This window comes from Drosophila ficusphila, unplaced genomic scaffold (assembly GCF_018152265.1).
Source record: "Drosophila ficusphila isolate 14025-0441.05 unplaced genomic scaffold, ASM1815226v1 contig_791, whole genome shotgun sequence".
In the NCBI taxonomy this organism is placed as follows: Eukaryota; Metazoa; Arthropoda; class Insecta; order Diptera; family Drosophilidae; genus Drosophila; species Drosophila ficusphila.
The window spans coordinates 8,341,495-8,355,883 of record NW_025064737.1 but is presented as its reverse complement, the minus strand read 5'-3'; the positions used below and the strand labels follow the sequence as shown (position 1 = coordinate 8,355,883).

General features: G+C 45.2%; 4 protein-coding genes across 4 annotated transcripts; 2 read left to right on the top strand and 2 right to left on the bottom strand.

Moving 5' to 3' along the window:
• Positions 1 to 994: 994 nt before the first annotated feature.
• Positions 995 to 3,336, bottom strand: LOC108087969 (kelch-like protein 18). Its single transcript, XM_017185568.2, has 4 exons — positions 3,127 to 3,336; positions 2,177 to 3,030; positions 1,854 to 2,112; positions 995 to 1,795 (listed from the first exon to the last, which is right to left on the bottom strand). The coding sequence occupies exons 1-4, from the start codon at positions 3,256 to 3,258 to the stop codon at positions 1,313 to 1,315; spliced, it is 1,728 nt and encodes a 575-aa protein (XP_017041057.1). The 5' UTR covers positions 3,259 to 3,336; the 3' UTR covers positions 995 to 1,312.
• A 215-nt stretch (positions 3,337 to 3,551) lies between these two features.
• On the top strand, positions 3,552 to 7,898 carry LOC108087968 (GRIP and coiled-coil domain-containing protein 2). Its single transcript, XM_017185567.2, is given in 6 exon segments — positions 3,552 to 3,757; positions 3,820 to 3,919; positions 3,989 to 5,446; positions 5,449 to 7,064; positions 7,125 to 7,242; positions 7,301 to 7,898. Coding segments are annotated over 6 exon segments (3,402 nt in total). The 5' UTR covers positions 3,552 to 3,730; the 3' UTR covers positions 7,384 to 7,898.
• On the bottom strand, positions 7,660 to 9,967 carry LOC108087970 (DDB1- and CUL4-associated factor 12). Its single transcript, XM_017185569.2, has 4 exons — positions 9,380 to 9,967; positions 8,755 to 9,309; positions 8,294 to 8,698; positions 7,660 to 8,199 (listed from the first exon to the last, which is right to left on the bottom strand). The coding sequence occupies exons 1-4, from the start codon at positions 9,644 to 9,646 to the stop codon at positions 8,047 to 8,049; spliced, it is 1,380 nt and encodes a 459-aa protein (XP_017041058.1). The 5' UTR covers positions 9,647 to 9,967; the 3' UTR covers positions 7,660 to 8,046.
• On the top strand, positions 9,930 to 11,562 carry LOC108087971 (transcription initiation protein SPT3 homolog). The gene has a single exon (XM_017185570.2). It carries the CDS (start codon positions 10,087 to 10,089, stop codon positions 11,245 to 11,247), a length of 1,161 nt encoding a protein of 386 aa, XP_017041059.1. The 5' UTR covers positions 9,930 to 10,086; the 3' UTR covers positions 11,248 to 11,562.
• Positions 11,563 to 14,389: the final 2,827 nt, after the last annotated feature.

The following is a 14,389-nucleotide window of genomic DNA, read 5'->3' as shown; positions in this document are numbered from 1 at the left end:
GACGTCATAAAGGCTTTATTTTGGTTTCGTTTGGCTCTATTTTTGGATGCCGCATTGCCACCTGTTGCTCGGAAATTGCCCCGCTGGCGATGCACTTTGAGCAGGTGGTGCAAATTGAATTTAAAATTGCATTCCGCGTGTGGGAGGTGTACAAATACAAAGGGAAGAGCGACACATCCGGCCGAACTGATTGATTCGAAGCGAGGGAGGGCAGTAAAGTAAGCAAAAGCTGCTTAATAAAAATATAGGAAGAATTCACGACAGAATTAACTATTAACCAGATTTAGAATAATTATTATAAAATTATTAATTTGATTTTCAAATTATGTTCCAAAATTTAAATCAAGTTTACTTTTAGCTCAAAATAAAATAGTTATATTATTAAATATATTAATATTCATTCAAAAAGAATAATTATTTTATGTATAATTAATTACATTATATATTGGCTATGAACTTGTTAAACCTCCTACGCAATTTTGCCCATTTTTTGCCGTTCAGATTGCTTTGTTATTTGTCAACCACTTATTGTTGAGCAAATAAAAAGTATGTGCCGCCCATATGGCTGGTCGAAACACAATTGATTTATAGTTGCGCGAATTTTGTTATTGAAAGTGGCAAAGGGAATGTGAAACAGAGAAAAAATAATAAACAAACTCATCTACGCTTTATAAATACAAAAACTTTGTAAAATCTCATGAAAACTAGGAGAATTGTGAGGTAATTGAATTACCTTTAAATATTCGGCGTCATTCAATTTGACTGGTTAGTGAGTTATAGCTTTAATATTATGTCAGGGTTAAAAACATTAAATACTTTAAATTAAAGTTGTAATATTCTGAAATTAAAACAAATGTATATAAGAATTGATTGGCTTTATTTGACCCATTTGTATTTTCGATGTAATGAAATTCATTCCAACTTTCACTGTACTTACCACACAGTTGCATACTAATTAGAATAGTTTTGCGATGAGAGTTAAACAACAACTTAATTTTCACTGAACATGAATTACACATGTTTATTTGAAGGATTTAAAATTTAGTGAGTATTTAAGGCTAGGCGTAGAAACTAAACAATTACATAACTGGAATGACAAACACTAAAAGAACCGTGATTAATACATGAACAATTTTGACAGACCTGAAGGAGCTGAGCTGAGCTGCACACGAGGCGACCGCGTATAAGAGGTCGCTAAAGCTTGGTTACACTCAACAATCGTATCTAGGCTAGACTATATCGATTCAATTCACATAAATTACCTAAGTCGAGAGTGGCTAGAGAAACGGATTTGGCTGGCAGATTGAGCGGGCTACTCGATCCGAATGACCCCGGCTCCGACGCCTCCACTGTGGGCACACATGGGCGGCATGAAGGTCCATTTGTCGGTCTCCGGATCGTACACCTCGACCGTGGATAGATTAGACTCGCCATCGTAACCGCCAATGGCCCACAGCTTGCCCATGTTGGCGGCCAGGGCAACACGCGACCGCTTGCAGTTCATAGGCGTCACCAGCTTCCAGGTGTCCGTCTGCGGGTCGTAGCACTCTACAGAGCGCAGGAATGAGTTGCCGCAGTAACCGCCACAAACGTATATCTTCCCGTTCAGCGTGGCCACGCCCAGGCGACATCTGCGGTTCAGCATGGGCGACATCTTCACCCAAACATCCTCGTTCTGGTCGTACCGTTCCACCGAGTCGAATATGGACAATCCATCGTGGCCGCCCAACGCGTAAACATAGCCGTTCAACTGGGTTACACCACCAGCCGATCGATACTTCATCATTTGAGCAACCTGCATTGAAAGTTACATTATTTTCCTCTTGCTTTATGGGAAATAAACATTGACTCACAGTCTTCCAGGTGTTGGTCTTGGGGTAGTAAACCTCAACGGTGTTGAGCGAGGTGACGCCGTCGTAGCCACCACACACATAGATACAGTCATCAAGGGCGGCCACGCCCACCGCACTGCGTTTGCACAGCATGGCACAGCCTTGTGACCACTTGTTCTTGCGTGGATCGTACACCTCGACGGTGGAGAGGCGCTCGGTGCCGTTGAAGCCACCGAAGGCGTAGAGCTTGCCATTCAGTACAGCCACTCCCACTCGAGATCTGTTCGAAAGCAATATTATTAGAATGAGATTAAATACAAATGTAGATGTACTAAAAAACGTACCTCATCATAGACATCTGCTCGCCCATTTTCCACTTCTTGGTGATGGGGTCGTAGATCTCCACTGTGCTTACAGACTCTCCCGTGCTGGCCAGTCCGCCCACGGCGTAAATTTGTCCAGTGAAGAACTCCCCGGAGCGTTGGCGAGTGCGAAAGCTTTGCAACAGTCCCCTACGCTCAGGCATCAGGTGAAAGTCCTTGGCCTCGTCAAGAAGATCACGACACTGGTGCGAGGATCGAATGAGCTCTTCGCGGGCCACCCGATCTGCCAGAAACTGCGGCGAGAGCAGTGGCAGTCGTACTGCAGCCAACACCTGGGGGAACAATTCCGAGCGCTTTTCCTCCGCGTACTTGACCCACTTCATGCAGGCCTCGAAAATGACCTCCTCGGTGCGCACATTGAGCTCATCTCGGCGCATGAGTTCTAGAAGTTGTTCGCAGTCCAGGGCAAGAAACTCCTCCGACTGCGAGACTTTGGCAAAGTTTTGGTCGATATACTTATCAGCGGCATCGATAAGCTGTCGGCAGATCATGGAGTCGGCGAAGGTGCGGATACCCAGGACGTTGTGCGGATGGAAGCGGGAGATCAGAAAGCTGGCGCAGGCGTCCCGGACGTTGGACAGCTGCAGGAACGAGGCGCCCACCATCAGGCTCTGCACGTTCTGGTTGTCGATGCGCACCTGGCCGCTGTAAACGTAGTTGATGAGGCTCTCCAAAGCGCTGGGCTCGATGGCACTCTCCTTCATGGTGATCTCCTTGATCCGGCTCTCGGCCATGTTGTTGGTGAACATCGCATAGAAGTACGGAATGGTGGCCGCCAACACTACGCGGTGCGCGGAGAATGTCTGATCTTCAACCTGCAATGATTCGGAGGCGTTATATATTTTTAGACACAAGATAATGACCGTATCTCTGAGCTGCGGGTGATTGCTCTGCACTGACCACCCACCCACCTTCAGGGTGACGTCGCACAGCTTGCCCATCCTGCGGATCTCCTTAAACAACGGGAAGCTCTCCCCGAACAGCTGCTCATGCTTGTAAACAAAGTACTGCTCCTCCAGTTGGCTATTATCACTCAAATCCATCACTTCCGCGGATGAAGAAAAATGATAAGGAACACAGTAGAGATGCCAAAATTTGTTTGCTTACTGCAGCGCTGGTGGTGAGCAGTTGGCGATATCACTATCGATAGCGGTCATTATGGAAATACGTATGTATCAAAACTGCATAATATTTATTTTTGTTATGAATAGTTTCAATTAGTGCTGAGTTTCACTAAACGTATGAGTCAAAACTGCATAATATTTATATTTATTAGGAATTTTTTTCGATAATTTGCTTGCCTTGCGACACCTTCTACGGTTAAATTGGCTGCTTTGACAACCCTATCAGCTGTTTGTGTGGCAACCAAGTGTTTTCTTTAATCGGACTGATTTACGGTCCAAAGCAATTTCCCAACAAGTTTACTAACTAAAAAGAAACCATCGGAACTGAAGAACTCGAAAAGTAAATGGTTGGACCTCAATTAAATGCAAGAACGCGCAGTTAGCAAGTAACATGGACACCGCATCACCGAGGGAACAGGTCAGTGGAATGGTGTCACTAAAGTTGATGATGACGTCTCATTTTGCTATTTGCATTTGCAGAAGAACACGAATCCGATCGAGGCGCTAAGCAAAGATGAAATCATCAGCAAGTACAAAGGCCTGCTCAACATAGCTAAAAAGGCAAAGCAAGCAAAAGATGGTGAGTGCGAATAGGATGCCTTCAGAAAATAAGAGCCCGTTTCCTGACCCCGCCGTCTCTCTCTTTCAGAACTCACCGAGGAAAATCGCCTTCTCAAGGAGGCACTTAAGCGGGCGGCAGAGAAGCAAAGCAGCCTGCCAGCCATGCAGGAAATGGTCCAGGATTTCACTGACAAGAACCTCATCCTCACGGAGCAAGTTAACACGCTCAAGCGCAAGACCAAGGAAGATGCCGATCGCTTGGCACAATTCGAGATTGAGAACGAGAGCCTGAAGCGCCAGTTGGGCCGCCTGAGTGACGAGAACGATGGCCTCCTGGCAGATGTGGATCGAATGGAGCAGGCTATGCAACAGGTCAATGCCTTGGGCAACGAACAGCGAAAGAATCTGGAACTGTTAGAGGTGGATATTGTGAAGATAAAGGAAGCGGAGGCAGAAAACGCAAATCTCCGCCAGCAACTGGTCGCAATGGCCGAGGACTCGGCGCTGATGCAGCAAAAGTACCAGAGCATCAAGGAACTCAACTCGGAGCAGCGCAAAAAGTTTAACTCTCTAAAGGATCGCTTTATAGATGTCCACCGCAAACTGAAGAACCTCAAGGAGTGCAAGTGCGTGCTCCTAGAAACACAGCACGAGTACGCTGCTTCCGTGTCCAAGTGGCAGGTGGAGATTATCAAAGCCTCACAACTTCTGTGCGCAAAGATGTCGGCACTACAAGCTGAAAACGAAAAACTGAAATTGGACACCGAAAAGGCAGGCAAGAACCATCAAAACGGCGATCTAGGAATTGACCGCAAGCGATTGCAGCAGAGAATATTGGAACTGGAACGCCTAGCCAAGTTGGTGAAGCAGGCGCAGGAGCAGCAGAAGAGCCATCTCGACGTGCAACGGATTCTTAAGAAAGTAACTGCAATCGAAAACCTGGCAGCCATCGTGAAGGAGCAGCAGAGTGTGGACAAGGAACAACTGACAGTTTTAACAAGAGCGCAACAGAAGAACGAAAACCATTCCAGCAATCTAAATGTATGTCACATCCAGGCAAAACTCAATCAGATGCAAAGCATCGTCCAAATCATTGAAAATGAGCGGAATAATCAGCAGCGGAAGTTGGAGGATCTGGAAGCCATCTGCGTTGAATTGCGCCAACACAACGAGGATTTGCTCACGCGTTTCCATCTCAAAGAGCAGGAACATGGTGAGTTGCTCACGGAGATGCGCGAGTTAAACGAGGCTCTGAAAGGTCGTGGCGATGCCATCTCCCGCCTCCAAGAGCAGCACGAAGCGGAGGTGAAGCGTCAGCGGGACTTGGAGGCCCAACTCTCCAGCAGTCAGCAGGCGGAGCAGGAAAAGTCTCAGAAGATTAAGCAACTTCAAAGTCGGGTTGAGGAACTGGAGCAGGCCAATGCGGATGCCCAGAGCGATGTTCTGTCCACATCAACGATATCACGAGCAGAGGAATTGAGTCGCCTTCGGGAACTAGACGAAGGCTACGAGGAGAAGTACCACAAGCTGAGAGCCCTTGCTGCCAAGCTAAAAAAAAGCTGCAGGAGCAGACGCAGCAACTGAAGGAAATGGAACAGAGTGGCGCCTTAAAACAGGAGTTGGAGGCAGTCAAGTTGGCCCAGGTTCAACTGCAGCAGGATCTTAATGCCGCTCGGGCTGAGAATCAGAAACTTAGGACCAAAGAAAAAACGAAACACTCGAGTGTCCTGAACCTGGAGATCGAAGCAGCAGAAAAATCCCTGAACGAAGTTAGTGCAAAACTTACCGCCAAATCCAGCGAGTTGGAAACAGTCAGGGAATCGCTTGCCAGCAAGGAAAATACTATTATCCAATTACGCAAGGAGATTGCCATTTTGGAGGAGGCCAAGAATGGAGAGGCGGCACATTCCTTGCAACTTAAGGAGCAGATCGACCGCATGCAAGTGCAGGTCAAGGACGCCGTTCACAGCAAGCAGCAGGCTCTCACTCAAAACAAGGATTTGGAACAGGGTGTTGAGAAGGCCAAGCTGGAAGCGGAGCAATTGCGTCTTCAGTTGGCGGAAAGCGCCCAGCAGTACGAATCTAAGCTAAGCATTGCCACCCAGCAACTAACCACTCGAACCGAGGAGCTCGAAATGCATTTGGCAGAACAGAAGCGTTTGGAGACGGCGTTACGAAATGCGGAACGGGCTCAGGATGATCTGCGAGTGGAGTACACCGAATACAAGCTGAAAGCACAGTCGGTGTTGCGCAAAAACCAAAGTAAGGGCTCCAACAGGGAACAGGAGTTGGAGGAAGAGTTAGCCAGTCTACGGGAAAGTGAAAAGAATTTGCGGGCCAGCAACGATGGTCGGGCAGCGCGCCTGGCCAAAATGGACAGTCAGATAGAGGCACTGCGACAGGATAATGCTGATCTGCAGAAGCGTAGCAAAGAGCTGCTGACACTGGTGGATGAATTGCGGCAGCAAAACGACTTGCTGTCGCTGGAGAATCAACGCCAGCTGCAATTCCAACAAGATCTTATGCAGCAGCATCGCCAGCAATTGGAGAAAGTGGACGCTGCCCACCAGTTGCAGTTGAAACAGGTGCAGCAGCAACTGGAGGAGGCACAGGCGAAACAGATTAACGTATCCCAGATTAGCAGCACATCCGCTGCGAGTGGAGAGCCCAGTCCTGAACAGGCAAAGATCGATTACTTGCTCATGGACCACGAATCTGGCTTGGAGAATCATGTTGCCGATGTCTCCCTTTCGCAACTGGCTGCCCAGCGAAAGATCTCCACTGCCTCGAGACGTTCCCACGATTTTATGCCACTTGATGAGCTGCTCAACACTTCCATGAACCAAATAACCAGCGACACTGTAACTACCATCTCCAATTTCGGCCGCAGCGTTTCCCAACAAGAGGATGAAGAAGCGGAAATGGCCGCGCGCGGTGACTTTTCCGTCCAGGGTGCCCAACTACAAGCCACAAAAGAGCGGCTGATCATCCAGGAAACTCGCGTCAAGCACTTGACTGCCCTTTTGGCGGAGAACGAGCAGGATTTGGCCAAACTCACGCAGATGAACGACATGCTCAAGGAGGAATTGCGACGCCAAGAGCGTTCCGAGGAGCGGGAGCAGCACATGCACAACTCCGAGTATTTAAAGAACGTTTTTCTGAAGGTGAGATAAGTTTATATAGACCATTAATTTTTTGTTGATAAACTCAATATACTCTTCCAGTTCCTTACATTAAACAATGTGGATGAGCGCCAGCGTTTGGTTCCAGTGCTTAATACCATTCTGCGCCTAAGTCGTAATGAAATGGACATGCTGAATTGTGTTGCCAAGGGGCAGAAGGGTACGTCTTTCATAAAAATTATTTAAAAGCCTCTACTATAAATCATCACTCTTTCTAGTGTCTTCCGATGGCAGCAGTCGCAGCTGGACGGGATTCCTAACAGCGTGGAGTGGAGGAGGCACTCCGAATAACAATAACTAGCTATCACCATAGATCATAAATATATAATTATGGGTATTGTTGGATGTGGATAGTCACCAGTCATTAGACAGATGCGTAGCATTCATTCTGTAAATCTTGTACAATTTCCTTTTTTTTATTAACGTATTTTAAAATTGCCCGTTGCTATTTGGCACACCGTACTTTGTACACACTTATAGGTATATGTTCATATTCGTTGTGTTGAGCGCCCTATACAGCACTCATCGAGCAATATACGCGTTGTAGATCGAAGCCCGTTCATGTATTTAAAAACAATTGGGTTTTCAATGGTTTCTTTAATTTGAAATTCTATTACCATATAGATCAGACTATTAATCAATGCTAACGTTGTCTATAAATTAGTATTCCATTACTTGTATTGTATGTACTATATATAAATAGGATCGGTAATCATGCATACTTTACACTTAAAAACGGTGTATATTGTTCACACACAATATAAAATATAATTAAAACATAAAGCCTAAAATAAAATTCATTCAAACTAAATCTGAGTAGACCAACTGAATTAAAAATTGTGGACTTGGCGGAATACACGTGCGGGTGAGCGATTTAAAAAAATTAATGAATTAAAGATCACAAGTCGAATAACTACTTAAAGACTAATCAGTAATGTGAGCCCAGATCGCATCCCATGCTAATCTATTGCCAAACGCCCGCGTAGTTGCCCACCAGAGTGGCTGGCAGTGGACCACCCGCTGCGAAGAGTCGCATCCTGGTGCTATCGTAGCAGTGAGTGTAGATGGCCGGCACGTACTTCACTTGCTGGAAGCCATCCATTTCGTCCTCAGGATACTATAATATATATAACAGACTGGAGTGAGCTGCCATTCTTTTCATCAGAGGTGTTTTTGTAATTTATCAGGAATGATAAACCACCTTCACTTACCACAATTCCTTTGCTGCACTTGAGAGCCACAGTGCGCGACGCGTTTACACTGCTTTCTAGATACTTTCCGGCACGGATGTCGTAGAACAGAAGCATTCCTAATCCTGTTCCCACGGTCAGCAGGTTGCCCTCGAAGGAGGTGGCCCTTATTCCACAGCCACTATAGCGAGAGGTAATCTTCTTGATGGTCTGCAGCGTGCGTGCATCCAGCAGGATGGTGTAGGAACGGCAGCCGACAGCATAAAGGCCGTCGCTGTGGTAGGCAATGCTCACGTTGTCCTGGCAGTTTGGCAGTTTGCGGGAGAGCGTCTGCTTGAAGGTCTCCGCGTTGAAAATGTGAATGTAGCCGTTTAGTGAGAGGGCAGCGATCTCCTTGAACTCCTTGTTAAAGCATAGAGAACGGATCTGGAAATGATCAGGATGTGAAAATGACTTCCATAGATGGATCTTACAGTACTCACTCTCTGGGCAGTGCGAACTTCTTTGACACTAAGGGGATGTATTGTGGCAAAGGTGGGACAGGCTTCCTCGCCGCCATCTGGGAACTCCATGTGGTCCTCGTTGATGCGCCACAGAGCCATGCGAGAGTCCTTTGACCCGGAAACCAGAAATTGATCATCCAACCAGCACATACCCATTATCAGGTCGCGATGGCCGCCTTCACCCACACAAACGGGATCCAGCGTTGGCAGTCGATACACAGCGATGTCGGACGAGTTTCTCGCCCCAGTAGCTAAAAAGGAACGGCTGGGTGACAACTCAATGGCATGCAGTCCACCCTGGACCTCCGGATGATTCGCCCTGCTGTTGGACAGCGTGGGAATCGCATCCACGCGCCGCATATTCACATCGTAGACGAGAAGTTTGTTGCACTTGGTCCCGAACACAACTTGCCTGCTGCTCAGCCACTTGGAGCAGAAGACCTTGTTGATGTAGCCCAGATTGATCTGCGTTTCGCGAAGCATGTCGTGGGTGAGCACATAGCGGCTGGTGTACTCCACGTTGACGCTCCTTCGCTGCATGGAAAGACGGCACAAAGTTCACGTTAGCAATGCAAGTGGTGCAAACCCAATAAAAAGTACTCACATCCCGCAGACCACTTTCCCGGCTACGCAGGTAGTCGCAAAGGTTGTATGAGGTGTTTAGGACCTCCTCCTGCTGCTGGGGGGTCTCCTCGTCGCTGCCAGAGTCTTCGTAGGTGACAAAGTCATCCGGCTTGTCCGGTTTTCTCCTGCGCTCCTGGCGCATCGCCCGCTGCTTAGCCCGGCGCTCTTCCAATCGCGAGTTGACATGGCAGGACGGGTAGGTGCCCACGACGCTGTCGCGGATGGTTCTCACCATCCCGTTGAACATCTTGGGACGATTCTCTAATCCGATTTGTTGTCTTTTTCTTTATTAGTTATCATCCATCAGCAAACAAAAATGGTGGTGCGTAGTCTTAAGCGGAATCACTGGTTCCGCGGCGAACGAATCTGAACTGATAGTTTTGACTTGCACGAAAATTGTAAGGTGGTACAAGCGACATTTAGAAAAGAAGAAAATTCTGTGGGTTCTGTTAAGTCCATGTCCCATTTCAGACTGATTTCGTGTTTTTAAACAAAAAATAAGGAAAGTATGTGAAGCATTTATTTATTTACAGAGCCCTCAGCCATTTTAGTAACACAGTATTTTGCGCTGTGAATTTGGAAAAAGTGTATATTGTTCCTATCGGATATAGTAACGATAGTCCATCTCTGACATTTTCCTTAACATCAGCTGTTGTGATTGAAGTGGTGACTTTGTTTGTAAATAAAATGAACTACAACGCCAAGCGTGTAATGCGCCAGAACTCGGTTTGCATAGGGTCTAACGATCTGGCTTCGTCTCCGATAATGGTAGGACCCGCCCCGCCTTCGGCGCCCAGCACGCCGCAACTGCAGACCACCGAGGACATCAAGCCGATTCATGTGCAGCGCCAGGTTATCTTGCTGCAGAGTGCCCCTATTCCGCAGAATCCTTCGCCGAATCAGCAGTTGAGCTTGCCTGCTCAAAATGCAGCAGGCGGTGCCAGTGGAAGCAACATTGCCAATACTCCGCAGATACCGGATGACGCCCCAGTGTCTCTTCTCACGGAGATCGCCGATATTATGCGCAGTTTCGGGGATAGCGATCAGCCAATAAAAACGAGCGTCAAGCTGGTGGAGCAGATCCTGCAGCAGCAACTGCGTGGCATCTTCAACGAAGCCTCTTTGGTGGCCATGCGACGCAAGCAGAATCCATGTCCCTCGCAGGCGGACTTCGAGTTCCTGATGCGGAACCACCCAGTAAAGATTGCGCGCATGCGAAAGCACCTCAAGGATATGCGCATCCTCAAGAGGTTTCTCAGCATCCGGACAGGAAGACCCCAGGACTTTATGGACGATCTGGAGCAGCAGGAGGAGGACGAGGAGTTGGCCATTGATGTACACGAGTTGCACGACGAAGATCGCATGCGGCGGCTGTTCCGAGCTGATCGAATTTCGCAGATTCTTACGGGTCAGCAGTATTTAGAGTTCAATGAGGCACGCAAGACATCCTTCTACTGTCGCCATGGCGAGAAGATAAAGAACAAGTTTCGACGCTTTCTGGACCTTCCGGCCGACCTGCGCATCCCCACACCCACCATGAACATCTTGGCCTATTTGGCGCATGAGACCATTGCCGCCATTGTCGACTACTCAATCCTGACGCGACTAAACTCGGGCAACCGAGTGACCGAGCCATACAGCCGAGTGACCTCCGCTGGCGGCAGTCCGGCCATGATGCACGTCTGTCCCGAGGTCACACAGGGTCGTGGCATGGAGGTGGTCAAGCCAATAAGTGTACCGGAGATTCACGAGGCCATGCGCCGCTTCCGGCAAATGAGCAGCCGGAAGATTGGGCGATACCGCAACTCGTGTGACATCGATTTCCGACGCAGTTTCCTAGCCATTTAACTTATTTCGTATACTGTTTCTAGTTTGGGAAAGTTCTAACTGATTTTGGCAGCGATTTTTGTTTGGTTGCAATTTGATGTAGACGAGTTTTGGGTTCAAAAATTCAACACTAGCGGTACTACTAGTTTTAAAAATGCAACGAATATTGGTTATCTCTTTCATTTACATTGTAAGAACTGTTTAAAATTTAAATAAAATATTAATAAAGCTTACCTTTGTAACATTTTATTGCTGAATTTTTGATAAAAAATCTGCAGATATTTAAAAATAAAATGAATAAAGCATTTGAAAAAGTGTTACATGTTGAAATCTGAATTACATACTTTATGTTTTGGTTGTTAAAAATGTTCGCAGTTCTGAAAATAGGCGATTTATAAAAATTGGTTTTTAAATTTTAGATTTCTGGCCATATTCTACAATCAAAAGTTAAAATTTGCTACCAAATATACTTTATTGTTATTGGGGTCGGCAGGTGGAGGGGAAAAACGCAGAGCCATTATGGACCAGTGAATCATCCTCATATGGAGCCGATAAATTGAAACGGTAAACGAAGTTGAAACTGGCACCGACAGATAAATAAAAGCTCAATAAAGGAATTGGCCGACAGCAGCATTCACACGTGCGGAAGAGAGAGGGAGAGAGAGAGACGGACATAAGCAACAACAAGGACCTGCAAGGATGGCGCAGGAGTGCGAAACTGCAGCAAAAGGCATTAAGAGAAGCAACTCGCGAACGCACTTAATAATCAACATCCTGGTGTGCATATAAATGTGTGTGGCATGAATAAAAACGAGGGATAAATAAGAGTATCTCGCGGTGCATTTCTAGCGGTAGCGTTTACTCGTGAAACGGAAGAGGATTAAGAATCAACTTCATCTGCTTTTCAGAACAATTATTCAGTCCTTCTGACTTTTAAACAAGCTGAAATTTATTTATATTTAATTAAGAAGTATTCACCAAATTAGTACTGAATATAAAGTTGCCTAGCTTATGCTTACTAAGAAATAATACAATTAAATTTGGTAGGCGGTTAGTTTTTAAAAAAATATATGAATAAATCCTCAAAGAAAAAAAAAGTTTTTTGGATTGTAGAATGCGATTTCATCCCTTAGAATTTTAGACTTCGATGTTCTGTATCCCCACTGCTCCCTTTAAACGGATCAGACTAAACACTTAATGTTGATTGCTCTCTGCTGCAACTGTAAATCCATCGGCACATTATTCTTAATCGATTGTTCATACGCCTAACGAGCAGCGGGCCCCAAGTCAAAAGCTCCTCGATGGCCAGTTAATGAAAACAAGCTGCCTGTGACGAAATTAAGCCAACAACTTGTTATTTTTTTCGCTGCTGGCCTTGTGCTGTTCGCCTTGCCTCTGCACTGCCTTTTCCACTCCACTCTCACTCTTAATGTTACCAAATTTGCATTTCATGCGGCTCCTCGCGTCGTCCCCATCAGGACCACCATCATCATCAACATCCTGGCGCTCGCCATCGCCATCGTCTGCGCCATCATTTCTTCGTATTGTCAAGTCACGTAGCCAATTTCCAGGCGGGCTAAAGTCAATATGCCCCAATCCCGAATATCCCAGTTCCCTTAAACTTAACTTAAAGCGCAAAGGGGAGGAACAAATTACATATATGTATGTGTATGTAGATATGACCATTTAATGGTCATTTGGAAATTGGATATCTTATTAAAAGATAAATTGGTAGTATTATCAATACCTATAAGTGATAAATATTTCTAATACATTATTCTTAAAATATAATATGGTTGGTTTAAAGTTAATTTTAATCACTTTTAGCTATTTTAATATATAGAAGTTTCACTTACCATTGATTCGCAGGTCAGAAGTTTTCCTTGATTTCCTTGGCCATGGGTTGTCTGCAGCTTCTTGCAACAAAAGTTGTTTGAATTGTACCATAATTTTTGTAGCTCCTTAACGGCAGCGTATTGTAAACCGTTTTATTGGCGGCTACTTGCACTTTTAATACACTTTTCTATGCATTTCCTCTGTTATTAAGTGATTTGCGTGACATTTCCGCACCGCGATTTCATAATGAACCACTTGCCGCGCGAACGTATGACGGACTGAATTGCATGGGAGCGCGATCAAGCCACTGCGAGAATATCATGTGAGATTGCTCAGCGAAAGTCATACTCATGGTATAATAAGTATAATTAGGGGAATGTTGTCAGGGTTGGGCCGTTGTCAGGGTCGGGCCATCTCAATATTTCGAATATTCGTTCTAGAACAATCTGTTTGTGGGTGTCTAGAAACTTCTATCGGTCACTCGAAACTTTCCACGTGACTACTTATTTCGGAATTTCATTCTTCTACGCGTCGTTGCTCCGTGAAGAAAAAGTGCTCGAAAAAGTTTTTTTTACCTGGCCGAAAAAGGTGAATATCACAAGAAAACAACATGTCATCCGCAAGGAGAGCATAAAAATACGTTATATAGTTATTATTTTACAAAATACTAAGATATAGTTTCATTGTGAGATATAGTTTGGCTATATCATACCATAATAGATTAATACCGCATGTCGTCAGGGTTGGGCCACTTGTGTAGTCAGGCTTGGGCCATCATAATTTTTACATTTTATTCGAGTATTTTCGATTTTTGTTGTAATATTTAAGTTTTTTGTAGCAAAAATATGCAAAATAAATTAAATAGATATCCTTAAAAAAATATTTCGATGGATTGAAAGAAGATGAATCATTTGTATCTTTTTCTTTAGTGTTTCTCTCTACAAACGAAAAAACAACTCTGAATAATTTGATATTGACTGTAAAATCCCAAATAATTAAATAAATGAACAAAATAATGTCAGATTTACCTGAATTCAATTTTATTCCACCACATTACGATATTGTCAACGATTTTCTGAAGGTGGCCCAACCCTGACTACATGGCCCAACGCTGACTACATTTTTTTTTTTTTTCAAACGCCTATAACTTTTTTTTTTTTTGTTTTTTTGTTCTCTTTTTTTGGTGAACACTTCCTCTTGCTTGTACCTTTCCAAAAATGTATAAACTTATTCTGAATTGTCATTGGTTCAGAAGTTATGGACATAGGTCAAAACATGGCCCAACCCTGACAACATTCCCATATAATTATATAATTCTACCATATAA